Source organism: Dermacentor variabilis, chromosome 7 (assembly GCF_050947875.1).
Source record: "Dermacentor variabilis isolate Ectoservices chromosome 7, ASM5094787v1, whole genome shotgun sequence".
Classification (NCBI taxonomy): domain Eukaryota; kingdom Metazoa; phylum Arthropoda; class Arachnida; order Ixodida; family Ixodidae; genus Dermacentor; species Dermacentor variabilis.
This window is the reverse complement of record NC_134574.1, coordinates 157846220-157864866: the sequence shown is the minus strand read 5'-3', so window position 1 is coordinate 157864866 and position 18647 is coordinate 157846220. Positions and strand designations below refer to the sequence as shown.

The 18647-nt window shown below is 45.4% G+C and overlaps 2 protein-coding genes across 6 annotated transcripts in view; both read left to right on the top strand.

Annotated features, from left to right (window-relative positions):
- The first annotated feature begins 538 nt into the window (after positions 1-538).
- On the top strand, positions 539-10140 carry LOC142587232 (translin-associated protein X-like). Its single transcript, XM_075698103.1, has 4 exons — positions 539-687; positions 5365-5498; positions 8502-8611; positions 9558-10140. Exons 2-4 carry the CDS (start codon positions 5441-5443, stop codon positions 9966-9968), a joined length of 579 nt encoding a protein of 192 aa, XP_075554218.1. The 5' UTR covers positions 539-687; positions 5365-5440; the 3' UTR covers positions 9969-10140.
- Positions 10141-13775: 3635 nt separating this feature from the next.
- The window catches only part of LOC142588259 (uncharacterized), a 59593-nt gene continuing 54721 nt past the window's right edge, over positions 13776-18647 (top strand). For 4 of the 5 annotated variants that reach the window (XR_012829695.1, XR_012829696.1, XM_075699827.1 and 1 more), the window contains exon 1: positions 13776-13930. The gene's annotated coding sequence lies outside the window, so the exon portion shown is untranslated. The remainder of the gene's footprint in view (positions 13931-18647) is intronic. The other variant, XM_075699828.1, reaches the window with a different exon arrangement.

The following is an 18647-nucleotide window of genomic DNA, read 5'->3' as shown; positions in this document are numbered from 1 at the left end:
TGAGGCGAGGGAGGAGGGGCGTGCGAATCGCGGACTCCGTAGTAGACGCCTTTTAGCGGACGCCGTAGGGACGCGTCGCCGGCGCTCGTCTTAATTGTGTGCTGTTTGGCACTAGATCGCTGGCCTTCCCCCAGCTCCACTGCATGGTCTCTCGTGTTTGCTATAACAGAGCCACGTATATATTTTTATGCTTTATCTTGGCTGCGACATATTTCGCTTTCGTCTGCTGTGTTCATATGTAAACTTCTGCTTTTTCTTTATTCTATTTATTTAACCTGACTGTGGTCGGAAGACGAAGTACATGCGTAACGCCCGTTCTCCGCTTGAAGTTCTCTACCGCAGCGGTTCACGATCTAAATGTTTAACGTCACTTTATTGTTCTTGCTTCCGAGTTGTTCTTGTTCAGTTGGCACATATTTATGTTCGCACATTTCCTCGAAGCACTCGTTAGTTTCATTGGCTGCCCGTTGGCACTGCTTCTTTGTGCTACCCCGTAGTGGGTGCGTGCGATAGCTGATGATGATCATCATCATCTCACCAAAGCCCCGCCTACTCCTCAGTGCCATTTCCCGGTAGAACCCTCGGCAACGTGTTCATCTTTGTTCCTTGCCACGCGCACGTCTTTATCAACTCGGTGACGCATGAGTGGACAGAGCAAGCCAGCTTACAAGGGCCGCAAAAACGGAGGCAAGTGGTTGACGCTCGCGCCTTAAAATTTTCTTTGGCATGCGTATACATGGTAGTATTACTCAATTGATTGCCACCAACATAGTACCACTTGTTTGGTCAAATCGCGGAGCCCCGGATGTTTACAGGGGTAGTGTCGGGGCCTTTCTTGAAGTCAATTCTTAGAGCCACGTATATGGAAACGAGGTTTTGCTGCACCTTAATTAATTGGTTAACGAAACTACGCCTAAGCCATTCTTTATTTAACTTTGAGTAAGTTCCGGATGTTTGCGGCAGACTTTCACAATGTCTTTAAGCGAAAAAGATAGGCTACCGCTGCACAATCCAGTGTTATGTGGAACAGCTGTATATATATCTCGTAAACGTAGCGCACGTGTTCCACTTAACACCAGACTGCGCTGTGTAATTCAACCGCGCGTTCACCTCAACTAAAACAGCTGACAAGGACTAAAGACTGAATTAAAAAGAAATGGTTGGTCTCTCTTTCGGAGAAATTGGTCATAACACGAAAGTTAAACGTGCGTTCTAAAAAGCTGTGGCAGCTTTGTTGAACATTCACAATTATAAGCACACAAATGTGCGCAGTCGTTTAATTAACTACAGTTTAGCTCGAAGGACGTGTGCTGCTGCTCAGGCATGTGACACTTGGCTTACTGCACGGTAATTAAGTGCATGCATGCAAACGCCCGTGCCGCCGTTGACGCGAAGCTCTGGCGGCATCGCGCGCCCGCGTACATCATACAAAGGTTAACAGATGCGCGTTCGGTGAGCGCGCATCGAGCGGTATAAGGTGCAGCATAAGGTGAAAAGCGAGCGACCTTGGCGGGGCGGGCGAGCCACTTCCCTCCTCCTTCCCTTTTCACCATTCCTCCCGCGACCACGGTGTGCCCACCTTTCCGCGGTTGACCCCTCGATTCCCGCCTCCGTGTCTTCCTACCCTTCCCCTACCTTCCCCCTTTCGGCACCCACCGCCTCACGAAAACTAAGAGGTAATTACTGCATATAGTATGCTGCCAAAGTGACTCTGCACGAAACTAGTGTTCCTGTATATGCTCCCTCAAGAAGCGTATATGCTCCCGCAGGGATCATATACAGGGACACTACACGAAACTAGAGTTACTGTTATATATACGTAACTCTATACGAAACGGTAAAGTCGCGCCATCTAGCGGTAATGACAGGAAATTGGCGTGATGAGTGCTTGAAGTGTACATGGGACAGAGTTTCGCTGGAGCTCGGCAGATAACATTTTCGTGTTGAAAGATATGACATATCTAATGGCATGCCCTTTATGGAAATTTGGTCTCCTTCGGGCGACATAATGATGAAGTTAGATGCCTTCTGAGTGACGCCGGCCAACATACCAGGTTTGGTATACATGCGCGAATACCCAAGAAAGTGGTAGGGTAGACAGCTACTGCCGTAGCTCAAATCAGTCAAGACTGCACAATCTAATCATGCTATCGCATACTTAGAAAGTTAGCGGTGCTAAAATTCTGGCCTAGTCCTTTTCACCTACTTTCATGACTTATTGACTTATTAATTCTACATTCCAGTTAAGGAAAATGCAATTTTCGTTAAGGTTTTCATAATTGACGTGTTGCATGTCCACTTCTCGACCTCGTCTTGTTGTGCGCTAACAGCTTCGGTTATGTCATACCAGCATGCCCAAACAGTCACGTTGGCACTTCATTCATCATCATCATCATCATCATCAGGCTGGTTACGCCCACTACAGGGCAAAGGCCTCTCCCATACTTCTCCAACTATATACCCCAGTCATGTACTAATTGTGGCCATGTCGTCCCTGCAAATTCTTAATCTCATCCGCCCACCTAACTTTCTGCCGCCCCCTGTTACGCTTCCCTTCCCTTGGAATCCAGTCCGTAACCCTTAATGACCATCGGTAATCTTAATTCCCTCCTCATTACATGTCCTGCCCATGCCCATTTCTTTTTCTTGATTTCAACTAAGATGTCATTAACTTGCGTTTGTTCCCTCACCCAATCTGCTCTTTTCTTATCCCTTAACGTTACACCCATCATTCTTCTTTCCACTTCATTGTATCCTGCTAATTCTCAATTTCCCTGATTCTTCTGGCACATTCAAAGCCTTTTGTGATGTGTTGAAGCGGCTTACATTCGATCACCTCTCGTCTGGTCGACGCCTGTTTGTATAGGCTCCAATGTACACGAAACTTGCATGTGTTGTCATCATACAGCCAGCGACAGAATAAACATTCGGTTCAATTTCCGAGCCCTTACACGTGATACCTGCACCGTTGCAGGCCACGACAGGGGCAGACGGTTTTCGCGGAACACTCCGCGGGGACCGCCCGAGGGGAGACGCCATTCCGGCTTTAACGGGTCTCTGCCGGTCGTCAAGATGTTCCGGACTTTTCAGGCTGAGCTGGACGACCGCTACGATCGCTCAGAGCGCTTGGCGAGACTGGCACGTGACGTCACCACCGAAAGCAGACGCATCGTTACTTTGCTGAATCGCGCGGCGAGGTCGGTATAGACTCACGTAGTTTGACGAAACGTACGCCGCGTCGAACTGGTATGACGTCAGAATTCGGACAAACAGAACGTCTTCTCAGCGGCTGTATTTGAAATCCGCAATTATTCAGTCACTATACCAATACCTTAATTTAACATAACGCAAATTGACCAATACTCAGCTCAACCTAAGCTGTTTCTTTTTCCTACCAATGATCAGTGTGAAGGAGGTGCCCGTATGTGTCCTGCTAAGATCCCTTTACGATATATTGCATATTGCCTACAATTTATTTTTACAAAGTTCACTCGGAAGCGATTATTCGAAATATTCATTCTGGATAGGAGGTCCAGTGGATGTAGAACTGCACGAAAGTGGTTTACTGATTTCGATAAATTTGACAATAAATTGATGTTGGCTTTTGTGAATTGTTACAGACGTATAGGAAGGCAACCTTGAAGTGTGTTTCGAACTAATTGACATTGCATGAAAATCCAGGATGTAGCAGCAACATGGCAATATACGTACTACACGTAGTTCCATCTTTATTTCTGCGTTTAGGCAATATGAAATACAATTTTTAACATAGCAAACATAAGGATATGGTCACTTCCTCCACGTACATGGAGTTGCAGCTTTTGGCATTCAACCGCGGTATTTAAATTTTAAGAAATGTCTCTTACCTTCAGAATGCATGCCAGTAGACAAGAAAAACCAACTTGGAAATACGTCCCATAGCTGCATTCGGGTCTTGGAAGGGTATAGACGCCTAAATTTCGTTTGGTTTTCTTTTTCGGTCAGTGAGAAATAACTTTACGCCAGAGACTGGTAGACTGACGAAGGCATGCTTTCAAAGCTCTATTTGCATCTTTTGACAAAAAGAAAGAAATTAGAGAGGACATCGATTATTAGCGGAGAAAACAAATTGCGAACTTTGCTGAGTGGCATCGATGACGTCACTGTGAAGCCACAGGCCTGTGTTCCACTGATATCGGTGGAATTTACTGTTCTAAAGAACACCCACACACACAACACACACACGTCTACAACAAGATTATACAGTCAAATTTCCAAAATCAAAAAAGGTTCATCCTCTGTCGTGTCCTGAGATGAGCAACTGCGCGCTGTGGCTGTTGCGGAGTGCTATACCGGGGGATCATTTTTAAGTTTCACGGAATTTTAAAAATCGCATTTTGCAGATAACATAATTCTAGTCATTGAGCTGAATTAGTCAGAGAGGCGGACAATACTTGCACGAGGAAGCGAGAAACATAATCAAATAATTATTAAATATTCACTAATTAACTGAATTGCTTCACGGCACATATTGCAAACAAATACTTGTAGCCGGTGAGTTTGCAAGGCGTATCCAAATAGAATTAATTTCCAGAATGACGTCAGTTCGGAGGTATGAGCCACAAAACTCGCCGTAAAACTGCACTGTTGTTCCACTTACTTTTTAACAAAACGCTCTTTCATCCATTGAAGTGCAAAGGTAAGTGGAACACCCGTGTATTTCGTCCCACACACTGGGAAATAATATGTGGAAACTCAAGTGGATATACGCCTTGCAAGCTCTCCGGCTACAATTACTAAACTACAGCATGTGTCGTAACAATCCAGCTAAAGAAGAAGAAAGATGCTATCTGCCACAGGCGATTTGGAAAATAAGATTCTGTAAAGTGTAAAAGTGGGCCCAGCACGTGATCGCATGTCAAACTCCGCGGTTGGTTTTAATGTTCCCGCTCTGCAGGCAGAGCCACGGCAGGGCAGCTGAACAAGCGCACGCCAAATGAAAACTACTGGCATAGCTACTGGGAAGCAAACGTCTCGGCAAATATAGATTCTTGCTCCGTGATCTCGACGCAACAGGTCACGTGTTGGGCCACCATGTATGGGCTTCGCGGAGCGTTCGCTTGCCAAGGCTGGCTGCATTACGTAATGCTCTCTTCTTTTTCCTTCCTCCATGCTTCCTAATCATACAGGGTTCTTATTCTGAATGTTCAAATTCCGCCACATTTGTCGAAATCCTCATCTTGTCACTTCTGATTGGCCCGCTGGGCTCCTAGGGCCCCTGTGATTGGCTAAGAACGCCAACATCACGTGATTCGGCAATATGACGAAATGTGAGCGTCCAGACCCTGGCTCGCATTTTCCACTTTCTTCACCTTCTATTTATAGCAACGACAAACGGGACGCGGTTCTAGCGGAGGCCCACCGCAGGCTGTGCGAGTTGAACGATTCGGCGCTCCGCGAGATGGGTGCCGACTTGAAGGGGCAGGACTACTACATGTACCTGCGGTCCATCACAGTGGGTAAGTGCACGTGACCGACCCTATTTAGTCGGTACTCACGTATGGGGCAGAAACCTGGAGGCTTACGAAAAGGGCACGACGCAACGAGCTATGGAAAGAAGAATGATGGGTGTCACGTTAAGGGATAAGAGCAGATTGGGTGAGGGAACAAACGCAAGTTAATGACATCTTAGTTGAAATCAAGGAAAAGAAATGGGGGGGGGGCATGGGCAGGACATGTAATGAGGAGAGAAGATAACCGTTGGTCATTAAGGGTTAGGGACTGGATTCCAAGGGAATGGAAGCGTAGCAGGGGGCGGCAGAAAGTTAGGTGGGCGGATGAGATTAAGAAGTTTGCAGGGACAACATGGCCACAATTAGTACACGACCGTGGTAGTTGGAGAAGTATGGGAGAGGCCTTTGCCCTGCAGTGGGTGTAACCAGGCTGCTGCTGCTGATGATGATATACTAGTCGGTGAAAACATAAGCATTTGTGTATAGCGACAATTAAATGCCCTGCTGTTCAATTACAAAAAATAATTTTGTACACATGCGCCGGCCAATTATGCTCGCTCATTTTCATGACGTCACGGTTCCAGGCCACCGCCTTTCGACATCGGCGTCATTAAGTTTCCTATCTAAATTACAAGAGGGAACTCTGACGCCTCGGGAATGCAACTGTACCATGGCAATGACGACTATAGTTGAAAATAATACTGAACAGCGCAGTAGTGCATGGATTTTTCTAAGCACGAGGTCGCGGGATCAAATCCCGGCCTCGGCGGCCGCATTGCAATGGGGGCGAAATGCGAAAACACCCGTGTACTTAGATTTAGGTGCATGTTAAAGAACTCCAGGTGGTTCAAATTTTCGGCGTCCCCCACTACGGCGTGCCTCATAATCTGATCGTGGTTCTGGCACGTAAAACCCCATTATTTAATTTTTAAAATGAATTTGCCTAATCTGCGGGATTGTAGCTTTAAGCGTTCCCGCGACGTTATTTACTTCATCATTGCACTCATAGTTTTCTAAATAGAGCAAGGCAAATAATCTCTGCGCACATGTATATAATCATTGCAAATTTTAATTGTTACCTTTATAACACCATTTTGTTGTGGAAAATGATCAACTTACGAAGCCACTAAGTCGTTCGAAGCCAGAATCACAAATTTTAGGCAAATTCGTGCAATAACCATAATTCCCGTGCTGGCAAAACCTCCATGCTTGCAGTTTTAAGAGTGTAGCCCTTTCTTAGGTTGAAAGCCAGAAGGCAGAGTACAAAAAGAAAAACAACCAAGAGCTCAGACTGGCAAGAAATTACGCTACTCGCCATTTACAGCATTCTGTGGTGCAGACGGCATATTATCAGCATAAATTGAAACGTTAACGAATCGAAAGCGACCAGTGTGCATTGTTGTGTCTTCATGTTCGCCTATGTTTGTAACAGTGACAAGATTCAGGCTACAAAACGCACACTTAGAGCTACCCATAGCTAAAACGCAGCCATCGGGAGAGTGCCCGCCGTATAATTCCCATGTTACGTCTAACAGGTGTTCTGATTACATTTATTGCCAAAGCACTCGTATGAACACTCCAGGCGAATTTCTGGTGTCGTCGTAAACGGTGTCGTCGTCGCCATGAGGTACCGTATAAAGTTCATGATAACCGATGGTCATTAAGGGTTACGGACTGGATTCCAAGGGACCGGAAGCGTAGCAGGGGACGGCAGAAGGTTAGGTGGGCGGATGAGATTAAGAAATTTGCAGGAACGACATGGCCACAATTAGTACATGACCGGGGTAGTTGGAGAAGTATGGGAGAGGCCTTTGCCCTACAGTGGGCGTAACCAGGCTGATTATGATGATGATAAAGTCCATGTGCCTTAAGATCGAGTCCGTGCGCCGAGGGTGCGAGGGAAAGCGCGGGAGCATGAACCGGCTTGACGCACGCCGTCTTCTCACGCGTGAAGTGTGTGCGGGGGAGGGGGGGGGGGTTGAGCGCGCATCGCTTCCTCTAGCCCGGCCGTGACTGCGCGTATACAGCCAAAGCCACCTAGAAAAATTTCTAGATGGCTTTGATACAGCCCCGTGCGCCCTGTCTTGAAGGTAATCTGCCGCCGGTGCAAAAGTTGGACCGAGCCGAGAAGGCTGGTACCTTCTTGTGCGCCGTGTTTAAGAGTGCTTAGTTTAGGAGGTCGCGTAATCTCAGGCTTCGGAGGCGCGTTGAGCGATAGGCAACACGAAACGTTCTCTTGCCGCTGCTGCCACTTTTCATCACGCCGGCGTTGTGACAGCAAGTGTCCACGGCCATCGAGTGACATCTGTTCGTGCTTTCTGTGCCCGCATGACATCGTGCTTGATAATTTGATTAGTAGGCAAATGTTTACAGTAGTTTAGCCTGCGGACAAAATGCAAAGCTCGCTTCACACGGTTGTCTAATACTTTGCTATCGCTACTAAAACTTCGCCTTTCGGACGAAAGTGTGACTTTTACCCGTTGGCGATTCAATTTATGCTGATGGTACATACATTTGTGTACAACAACAACAACAACAACAACAACAACAACAACAACAACAACAACAATCATCGACCACCTCTCGTCTGGCCGTGCAAGTCGTTGCATATTATGAAGTGATCACAAACTCGAAGCGGGCTTCACCGCACAAAGACACGTATTGCTAAGAAGGCAGCCTTACCGTACAGATTAATTTGGAAGTCAGATACAAGCATGCGTATAATCCAGGATTCTAGTGTTAAGGGGGTGCTACCAAAACGTGAAGGTACAATATATATATATATATATATATATATAGTGTGTGTGTGTGTGTGTTGGGCCAATTCAGCGGTATGTCCCCATGTCCACCGCATTTTACACTATTTCTTGCTCAACCTTGAAACTTTCAATAAGGAACTTTATTCCGAAGCGGCAGGCATGTTTTGTGGTGGCATTTTATTGCGAGTTTCTCTTTTCAAAGGTTCCTTGCTGTCTGAGTGAGTCGTGACTTTACTTCTCAAACACGCAGGTCTTCAAGAGTACGTGAGAGCGGTGTCATTCTTTCACTACCTGAAAGATAGTCGTTTGGTAACCTTGGATGAGATCAACAAGGCTCTGGTCTTTGAGATGCAAGCTGAGGTAATCTCTTCTTTCTATCTCTCTAGTATGGCACTCTACTGCGGACGCCATAATTTAACATAATCAGGAAGTTTTTGCTTCTCCGTGAACGTATTACCAGGTAATGATTTTGCGTTGCGTCATTGTCCTTGATGACCGTGAAATAAATAAATAAATAAATAAATAAATAAATAAATAAATAAATAAATAAATAAATAAATAAATAAATCCACTATGGCATAAACGATTGCTGCTGCCAGCGCATTCTCACCATGAGATAACTAGACCACGTTCGTTGCAATGTCGCCACATTGTCTGTTCACGTCTGTCTCTCGACCCTGTGCTTCGGTATTAACTGCTGTGCATTTACACAGGCTAAATCAAAGGACGCCGTAGCGAAGGGCTCTACGTTATTACTGATCGCGTTTAGTTCTTTAAAGTTGTATTTATATTTGCAAGTTTTCATTATTATTCTTTAACTGTAGGCTTAAGACTTCGAAACCCTTTAGAAGAGCACACCGGCAACCCTCTGAGCGAACGATAATAGCGTTTCTACTACCAATGCCAGTTTTGTCTCTGAAGAGGAGAAGGAGGAGGAGAAACATTTATTAAAAAAGAAAAAAGAAAGGACAAGCAGGTGTCTTCCTGCTTGTGCGGGAGGCGCTTAGTCCAGGGCTCCTGCGGCTCTTGCCGTCTCCCGGGCCCGCCGCACCCGAGCAGAGGGAGGCCGTGTTTCTGAAAAGGTATGTGTTGCCATGATATCACGATGCAGACGTTTCGCTCGCGTTCGTCTGCATCGTCTGCACTGCTCGTTGCGCAGCCCGACGTAGCCGCATTGCAGACGACCGAGCGACTCGTGAACCCGGTGTAAGCCCCATAACCTTCCTCCCCCTTCCTCCCTCCTCCCTGCGGCTACTCAGACTGCTCCCCTACCTGTGTAATTACCTCCATATTTCGTTCGAAACAGGAACCGGAGAGCGACATGGCCGCCCGCAGTGAACCTACAGCGTCGCCCGATGGGTCTCCCGAAGGCGACACACATTTTTCGCTGGAGATCGAGCCCATGGAGTACCTGTACGGCGTCGCCGACATGGCCGGGGAACTGAGACGCATCTCCGTCGGCGCGCTCGGACGAGGAGACGTGGAGGGACCGGGCGCGGTATGCCGCTTTCTGCGGGACCTGTACACCGCGTTCGTTTCGTGCGGCTTCGTGGCCGTCCAGGGCACGTGGCGAAGTCGCGACTCGGGCCACAGGGCGTGGGCGCTGCTGCAGAACGTGCTCGAAGTCGAGAGGACCTGCTACGCCATCAAGCTCCACGGCTCGGAGGCTTCAAGCACCGCTGTCGCTGCTCCTTCCGTTGACGGAGGAGGTGGTTGAATGATGTGACGCGTACACATACCTAAGCTTGCCACCTGTGGTGCGCGGCATTTGGCTTGCTCGATTGTATCTCTCTTTTTTTTTTCTCATCTGTTTAACGGTTGCTTGTTTTGGGTGCACAAAAAGACAGTTCTTTCTCAGCTGAGAAGGTGGCAATAAAGAGTTCCGTGGCCGTGTCTTCGTAATTATTGTCGTAACTTTATCTTTCGGTGAAGGCTGGCCGTTTGGCACAATATGCGTTTGTAATAATTTATTAGTTACTTTCATTAAGACCGATGACATTACGGAAGGGGGTAGGGGTGTAGCACAGGTGAGGAGTATCGCAACAAGAGAAGAGGAAATTGTGATATACAATACTTGCTAGCAATACACTCTATGGTGAAATTGGGTACAGGTGGACTAAATAGAGCGCCAGATGCACCAGATAAATGACTCGTCCACCTTGGATTGAGTGAACGAGTCGTGTGCCAACGCCTGCGTTCCAAGGGACCAAAAACGGGAAGAAGTAAGAGCGCCCCTGTTGGATCACCAGCTGTCGCAGCATGACAAAAATAGAGGCTTAAGAGCTACCTTAAGGCTTAAGCTACCTCTTAAGCTTGGGGGCTGCTATCTAAATACTCGTACGTGTTGTTGTTGTTGTTGTTGCCTCAAAACTACTCGTACATGGTAATGGAGAAATCATTTTTCTCGGCCGCTACTGAGGTTCGCTGTATTTAAAAGAAAAGGTTAAAATCTAGTGACCACGTGAAGCGAATTTTTATTTCGGCCATTGATGTTTTTGCAGAAATGGTTAAACACTGCAAAACCTCTTAAAGCGAACCTTTATAAAGTTAACAACCCTGTAACTCAGTAACAACAACAACAACAAAAAGCGACATAACAATTATGTAAGTCGTATCTAATAACACATTTAAAGCGGACAGAATTGATATATTACACACCGGCTCTGAAACATACCCCTAATATGTTAGTATAGGGCCAAAGCCCCCATAATATATTAGATACTCTGGTTGAACTTCTGCAAATCCCTATCGTAAACACTGTGGCAAATTTACGCAAGCTTTAAATTAACACATCAAATTTTTTCGCTCTAGATGCTTTCAAGGATGTAGTTTAGAGCATTATATGCATGCGCCGCGCGCGATAAAAAAAAATTAGTCAGCCAACTGGGCACGGCGAATGTTGTGACGTAAGAATGAGGTGACCGGTGACTTATGTGTTTCTCATTAGCATCGTCATCAGTCGCAGCAACCTATTCTACGTCCATATGGCACTGTAGGGCGCAGACCTTTCACAGCGATTGCCAATGACCCCATTGCAACATGACCCCTTAAAACGCACTTAAAACACATGCATCGGGTGTATAGATTTGTCCCACAACGATAATAGTCATCTGCCTTGCTTGCGTTTCCTTTCTTGAAACATATACGCGCGCTACTTTCCTGTCGAGAATGCTTTCTCACGCTGATAACGCGCATGCGGTTAGAAGACGATTGTTGTGGGACAAGACAAGCACCAAAGGGTGCAAACTTTTAAGAAAGTTAAAAAAAGAGTTTAAGAGGTACTATAGTACCAAAGAGTCGAATGCTGGGATGTGGCTGTAACAGGTCATCCATGTACTTATCAGCACGCTACGTAAAACGTATGAGGTGTGGTCACCTTGCTCTCGCGACTGCGCAACATATCCATCCGACTATCCACTTTACGAATGTATACAGCCATGCTCTGAGCAGCTCTGTCTTGTTCAAAAGCTATAAGACCAATCGGCTCACGCATACGATGATCTGTCTGCCTATACTTGGGTGGCTAGTGAAGCTGCAGACAAATGGTAATTGATGATAATTAAGAGACGAACAAATGTAATTTCGCTCACAGTATTGATGACAAAATTTTCACTTTACCGTATCGGGACCATTTCTGTTAAAATCAAGAAAAATTCTGTCTTTGACTATACACAGAAAGAATAATTAAAAATAGAATAATCTCTGTTTCTTCCATTGACAAAAGAAATTTTCTGTAGTAAATATAGAATTTTTTGTTTTTTGTTTGTATTGTCAATTAAAAATTTTTTTTTTTTACGGTTTAGCCTTGTAACTAAGACTTAGGGCGTAAATCTGTCATGAGGACACATAGAGACAAAGCCTCTGGGAGGACAACTTTCCAGGTTTGAGCAAAAAAAAAAAAAAGAAAAGTGTAAACACGATATTTTGGGACATCCTTGATAGATAGGATATCCGTAGTTGGATGCCGTGTGGATCAACGTTGGTGTGGATGTCCTCTTTTATTTCAAAACGGCTTACGTACATAGGGGCATAATTGGATATCACACGGACGAGTCTCATTCTGCCGTTCTTGGCTGCATTTGCCTTCCCTTGGCACCATATTGTTTTACTCTAATAATATACTACCGTATGAATATATTACGACTCGAATATAACGAATCGAATGTCGTCCTACTCGATGCGTTCCTGCATCGAATATAATCATGTACTATGCGAAAATTCGAGTATTTTTTTAAAGTCTTCAAATACTTCACGTCGTAGAGGGCGCACGACTAAACATATGACATAGAAGCGAACATACGATCATTTTCATCCCATTCACAGTAGCCATAACGTCTGCACTCCCCGCCAATATTAAAGGGAGTGCGTATACGTATTTGTGTTCCACGTCGGTAATTTTACTTGAGTGTGCTTGTAACGAAAAAAAAAAGTTGCAGTTGCGTTTGAAAATTGAAGTATCGATTGCGATAGCAAATTATTAAACAGATATACGGAGTACGGATAATAGTTTTACCAGCCGCATAAGCACGTAAATATTCGCTTATAGGCGATTGAAAACACAGCGCACACGAAGCTATCAGCCTTCGGAGCTCCTTAGACTCCGTACCCAGCGCGCTCCGATCGCGGCATGCGCAGCCGTCGCCGGAGTAAAACACCTCCAGATTCTGACAGTTGCGATTCTGACAGTTGTGAGCGGTGGACTACGTGATTGACGATTTTGCGACGTTTACGCTAACGATACATATGTATAAATAGTGTTGAGTTCTGTGGGCGACCGAAGACGACGTGTGTAATTACTGTAATTCTGCATTGAAATATAGTCTGCCAATGCCGACAGACTATTTCAAGCATTAAATAAGTTTGACTCTGTTCATTCTGGTGCTGTTTGTTCATTGGGCTTTCGGATAATTCGACCAAAACGCGGTCCCGCGAGAGATCGAATTTAACGGGACGACTGCCCTTGCCTCCTAATTAGTTCATGTTTATCTCCCTACCCTCGTGTCTTGCGCATTAGGCCAACTTATGTCTCATAAATTATGTTTTGCTAGTCTTCAGCACTGCACGTCGGGCACTCCGCATTCTAACATTTTTTTATTTCACACCCGTGCTCTCATTCGCTAATACGAACAATTCAAAAATACTTAATACCACAAAAAAGAAAAGAAAGAGAACGCTAAATAAAATGCGTGGACGACGAATGGTCGCAACCATCGCGGTCGCTACTGCCATTGTACTACACTACATAATATATTATAGATGCAACTAGTTGCAACGAGAAAAGTGCAGTAAGTGGACGCCAGAGCAAGACTGCGCATGAAAAGATTTAAAGACCGCAAACAAATGCGCGCGCCATCTTTTGTTAATAAATATAAATGTTTTTAATCATTCTGTCGTAACTTTTACCGCATTCTGTTGTTGTTGTTTTATCACAAATGGCGCAGCGACTGTTCAGTTTTAAAAATTGATACCAACTTGTGCTCAGAATTGCCTAGAATGCATACGTGCTGTGACACTCACCCCTAATTTTATGCTCTACCGTTCCAGTGCGGATCGCAGACAACCGGGTAGCCGGGCTTACGCATGGCATTTTCATTCTATGAGTTAATAATTAGTCTGAGAGCGCGATGATGGTTTATGCGTTCCCACTGTTCACCAAAGCCGCTCATTAAACTGACCCAGGTAAGAGCACGACAGCCTTGAGCATTAATGTTTGGAATATGCGTTAACGGCGAAGCCGGAGATGCCGCCTGCTATACTGCTATCGTAAGGCTTAGGAACAAGTCGGGTACCGTCAAGATTGTATGTGCTGTTCGCGCTGTAGTTATCCTCCCTTTCAGCGGGATGTGGAAACTACTACGACGTAGCGAAATTAATCTCAAGAGAACAGACTGGTGGGCTAGTTGGTACTGCATAACTTCAGGCAAAGCGCAAAAAAAGGCACGTAGGACAACAGAAGGGAACGAAGGCGCGCTCATGTTTTCGTTCCCTTCTGTTGTCCTGCGTGCCTTTCTTGCGCTTTGCCTCAAGTTAATCTGTGAGCGACTACCGTTGTCGGCAGTGGACGTACCCGTGCGAATTCGACTTAGCACGTGCTTTATTGTCTGTCTGTAACTGCATCTTCAAGCGTTCTGTTCTGAAAGCACGTCTGTGGACACACAGAACGCCAGGTTGACATGCAGGAGTGATGCGTGTCTTCGCATTGGTCTTCGTTACGCTCTGCCAAATCATTGAGTATTCGAACGATTGTTGTCGGAAACCAGATTGGGTTGCTCCTGCGTCAGAAGCGCGGTGTTTGCTTTCCGTGCAAAACCACCAACTTACGTATACCAACTTGCGTATCGTTTCGTTAAAGCGCTGAACGACATTGTGTGCATATAGGTGAAAGGGAAAATATGAAGACGATAAGATAATGCTGACACATGCGAGCATGTTGTCGTCGTCTTCCGCTGCGTACTGCACATTTGTTCTTTTGCATCACGCTTTCAAAAGTTCCTAATGTTCTAAAGGCTGATTTAAATGTAACGTTGCCAAGGTTTAACAGTGCTTTAGCGTTTTTCGCTCACGTCTCATTATTGCGCATTGACCTTTCTAACAGTTTCCAGCACTGCGTAATACCGGTGACACCGCGACTCTCGATCGCGATCGAGCCAATCGCGACCGATAAGTAAGATCGGTCCCGATCAGAATCGTAAGTGCGCGCTGTGACATGTAATAGCTGGCCCCAAGCCCAATCGGGATTGAATTTCTCAATCTCAATTGCCCCCCCACTCCCCCCCCGTCCATAGCTTACGCAAATGAGCCAATCGCGATAGAGAAATTTGAACCCGGTCGAGCACGGTCAGCTATTTGCAGTTAAAACTTTTATTACCTTTGGCAGTTCACTGTGCTTTTGTCATGCCAGACCCGCCGTGGTTGCTCAGTGGCTATGGTGTTGGGCTGCTGAGCACGAGGTCGCGGGATCGAATCCCGGCCACGGCGGCCGCATATCGATGGGGGCGAAATGCGAAAACACCCGTGTACTTAGATTTAGGTGCACGTTAAAGAACCCCAGGTGGTCGAAATTTCCGGAGACCTCCACTACGGCGTGCCTCATAATCAGCATGTGGTTTTGGCACCTAAAACCCCATAATTTAATTTTTTGGCATGCCAGAGCCTGTTGACGATGCGCGTTTCTCCATGCTTGATAACATCTTACACGCGTAATTCTATACCAGACTGGCATTTGGGGAAGTGTGTGCCACTTACTATACTCACTATACTCACTCACTATACTTGAAGAAGTCGTGTTTCCCTTATAGAGGAAGGGTTTCTGCACTAAAAGCCACTTATTGTACCATGACACAGTGCAAAAAATTCATATACATAGTATGAGATGGATGAGGATATTCAATGGACCTGATTTTTTGTTAGTCACCTTGATATGAAGTGGGAGAAAGTGAAGCCGGAGAAAGCATAGGGTAAATTAGTTGTTGACTTTAACTGAAATGTAGGAATAATAAGGGGAAGGGAAATGAAAGCGGACGAAATTCGGACATAGCACGGCGTCCGCTCACTGACGACACAAAATGCTTGATATGCACAGAAAGCTTGTGTAGTGAAAAGCAAGTGACGCAAAAATATTATACGAACAAACATTGTATCGTAACGTACAAGCATCTTGGGTGATACATGCCTAAATTCACATGTGCAGAAAGTACACAGTGAAATGTGTACTACCATGTATTTTTGGACTTGTAGAAACTAGCACATGCTTGTTGCATGTAAAAGGCTGGTGCCTAGAAAGTGTGAAGGTTGGAAAATGTAAGCTCACTTAATTTGACTAAACTTGGTTTTGAAGTACCGTCCTGTCATCATGGGCCTTATTGTAATGTAACGACAGCAAAAGTACTGAAGTCGTAAGCACTTACTGAAGTCTTGTAGCAACAAGGCGATATGTGATGACATCGCTTATCCAAACACAGACAAGAGTGCTGTGTGAGCGTCTTCTGACTGTGCTTGCGTGTGGCAGCCACATCGATAACAGGGATGGGTGGAGCAAGACAGCAGTGTCATATCATGTTGTCACCACATGTCAACCACCTGAGTGCTGAAACTTGTTTGTGTAAACAATAACATAAATTATTTAGGACTCTTACTCCTGCTGGTGTTCTTTTATAGGGTTTCAAGGGCTTGTGAAACCATGTCATGTCAGCACTAATTTAGTATATGCTACAGTGGAAAAAGGTAACAAATTCTGATTGACCTTTGTCTGCTGGGAGGTTAGACGTTCTGCTCAAGTCTTTGTGATTAGGACATAATCAGTGCAAGCAGTGTTAGCTTCTGTGGCATTACTGCACTCTTCATGTTCATAGTTTAGTTGGCCTGTTTCAGTCATGACTTCTCATCCAGTGTATTATTATGGACATGGGTAAAGTGCAGGTTTATTTTCTGCCTTGTAACTTTTATCTAGCGCAGTAGTTCTCCCAGGTCCTTGCGAACCATGTGTGTGGCCCACTAGTCTTTGGGCAAAGGCAAAGAGGCGACAGTGGAGCTTTTGAATTGTACGAGTGCAGGCATTTTACTGTTGCATAGCCTTAACGATGGGGCTAATCTACAATATACCCAATGATCCTCTTGGAATTGCACAAGTTCATTCACTTTGTGATTATTATAGCCTTAAAGAGGTGACTATTCTGCGAGATAGATTTATGAGGGTTGATCCTGAAATAAGGTTCCCATCGATTTTAGAAATAGACAACATTGTTTATTCTCATAGAAATGTACATCATTGGAAAGATGAAACTGCTCTAGTTTTCTACATACTCGCCATCGTTTTCTACGCATTTTTGTAGACGGTGCTCCAATTTCTGTATTCCAATGTCGTAGAACTCCACCGCCAACCTGTTGAGGAAGCGTTTCACCTCTTCTTTGGCTTCATCATCCCGTCGGAAGCGTTGGTGACTCAAATGTTCCTTTAACTTGGGGAACAAGGGATAATCACTAGGCGCGAGGTCTGGACTGTACGATGGGTGGGGCATGACAGTCCATCCAAATTTTGTCAAAGGTTCCTGGGTTTGACGGGAAACATGAGGTTGGGTGTTGTCGTGAAGCAGCATTGCACCTGCTGCCAGTTGTTCTCACCAGCGGTTCTGGATAGCTCGTCTGAGTTTTCTTAGTGTTGCACAATAACTGTCTGAGTTGATTGTTGTCCCACATTCCATGAAATCAGTTAGCAGTATCCCCTTACGATCCCAAAAAACACTGGCCATGACTTTGCCAGCAGAAGGAGTTAGCTTGAACTTCTTTGCGACTGCTGATTCTGGGTGACGCCACTGTTTGGATTTTTGTTACATTTCGGGAGTGAGATGAAACACCGACGTTTCGTCTCCCGTAACATTGGAGTCCAACAATCCTTCCTTATCTTCTTGACACTTTTGAAGAAACTGGCAAGCACAGTCAAGGCGTTTCTCCTTGTGGTCTTGTGTCAATAGCTGCGGTACCCATCGAGCACAACATTTGTGATATTCCAATTTTTCATTCAAAGCTCTTTCCAATATACGGTAAGAACTCCCAGGAATCTGAGCAACAAGTTCATGGACGGTGGTCCTCCTGTGTTAAAGCACTTCGCATTGGACCATCTTGATAATTACTTCCGAAACTGACAGTCTTCCACTCTATTCTTCATCGTGGACTTCCTTCTGACCTGTACTAAACTTCCTGCACCACTTTTGGACGTGTTGAATGGACATACACTTGTCACCATACACCTCTGTCAACTGATGATGAATATCCACGGGTGGGGAGTCCCTTTGGCGTGTAAAAAGCCAATTACGGAACGAATCTCGTACTTGGTGGGATCATCAATGGGAACCTCCATATTGGACGCCTGCTGAGCCAAGAATGAGCAGCACAGCGAAGCGCGGCCGGGGGGGAATCGAGAGTGGGGGCACAGCCGCATGCATCAGTGTCGCCGGATTTCACCTCGCACCTTACCGTGTGGTTGGAGCTCTTTGGGAACCTTATTTCTGGATCAACCCTCGTACATATTTGTGTGAGCAGGCTCTTTGTACTGTAACCTGTGATTTGCTAAACCTTTGTATGTCTAAAAACTCCACTAGCCATTTGTGCTACACTTGGAATAGCTAGGCCACATGGTTTCACTCACCAAACGTGTTTCATTTTCAATTTAAAATTACATATCTTAGAAAAATCTGCTTTTGGTGCACACCTGACATGTACAATTGGCTACACAGCGCCTGAAGTAAATATGGGAATATAACTTTTTGACTTGGCATTTCTTTGCATTAAAAGGCCCAGCAACATGCTGGAAAAAGCTTGTTGAACAGCGATATTGTCTTCTTCGTAGATGGGACATGACCTCAAAGAGCGATGCAATGATCATTGGTTAAAAATGTAA

Bases quoted from the DNA above. Each gene is read 5' to 3' on its own strand.
- LOC142587232 (XM_075698103.1), top strand. From the start codon at position 5,441: ATGGGTGCCGACTTGAAGGGGCAGGACTACTACATGTACCTGCGGTCC. The intron at 5,499-8,501 runs GTAAGTGCACGT...TCAAACACGCAG, and splicing joins CCTGCGGTCCATCACAGTGG to GTCTTCAAGAGTACGTGAGA. The intron at 8,612-9,557 runs GTAATCTCTTCT...CGTTCGAAACAG, and splicing joins TCTTTGAGATGCAAGCTGAG to GAACCGGAGAGCGACATGGC.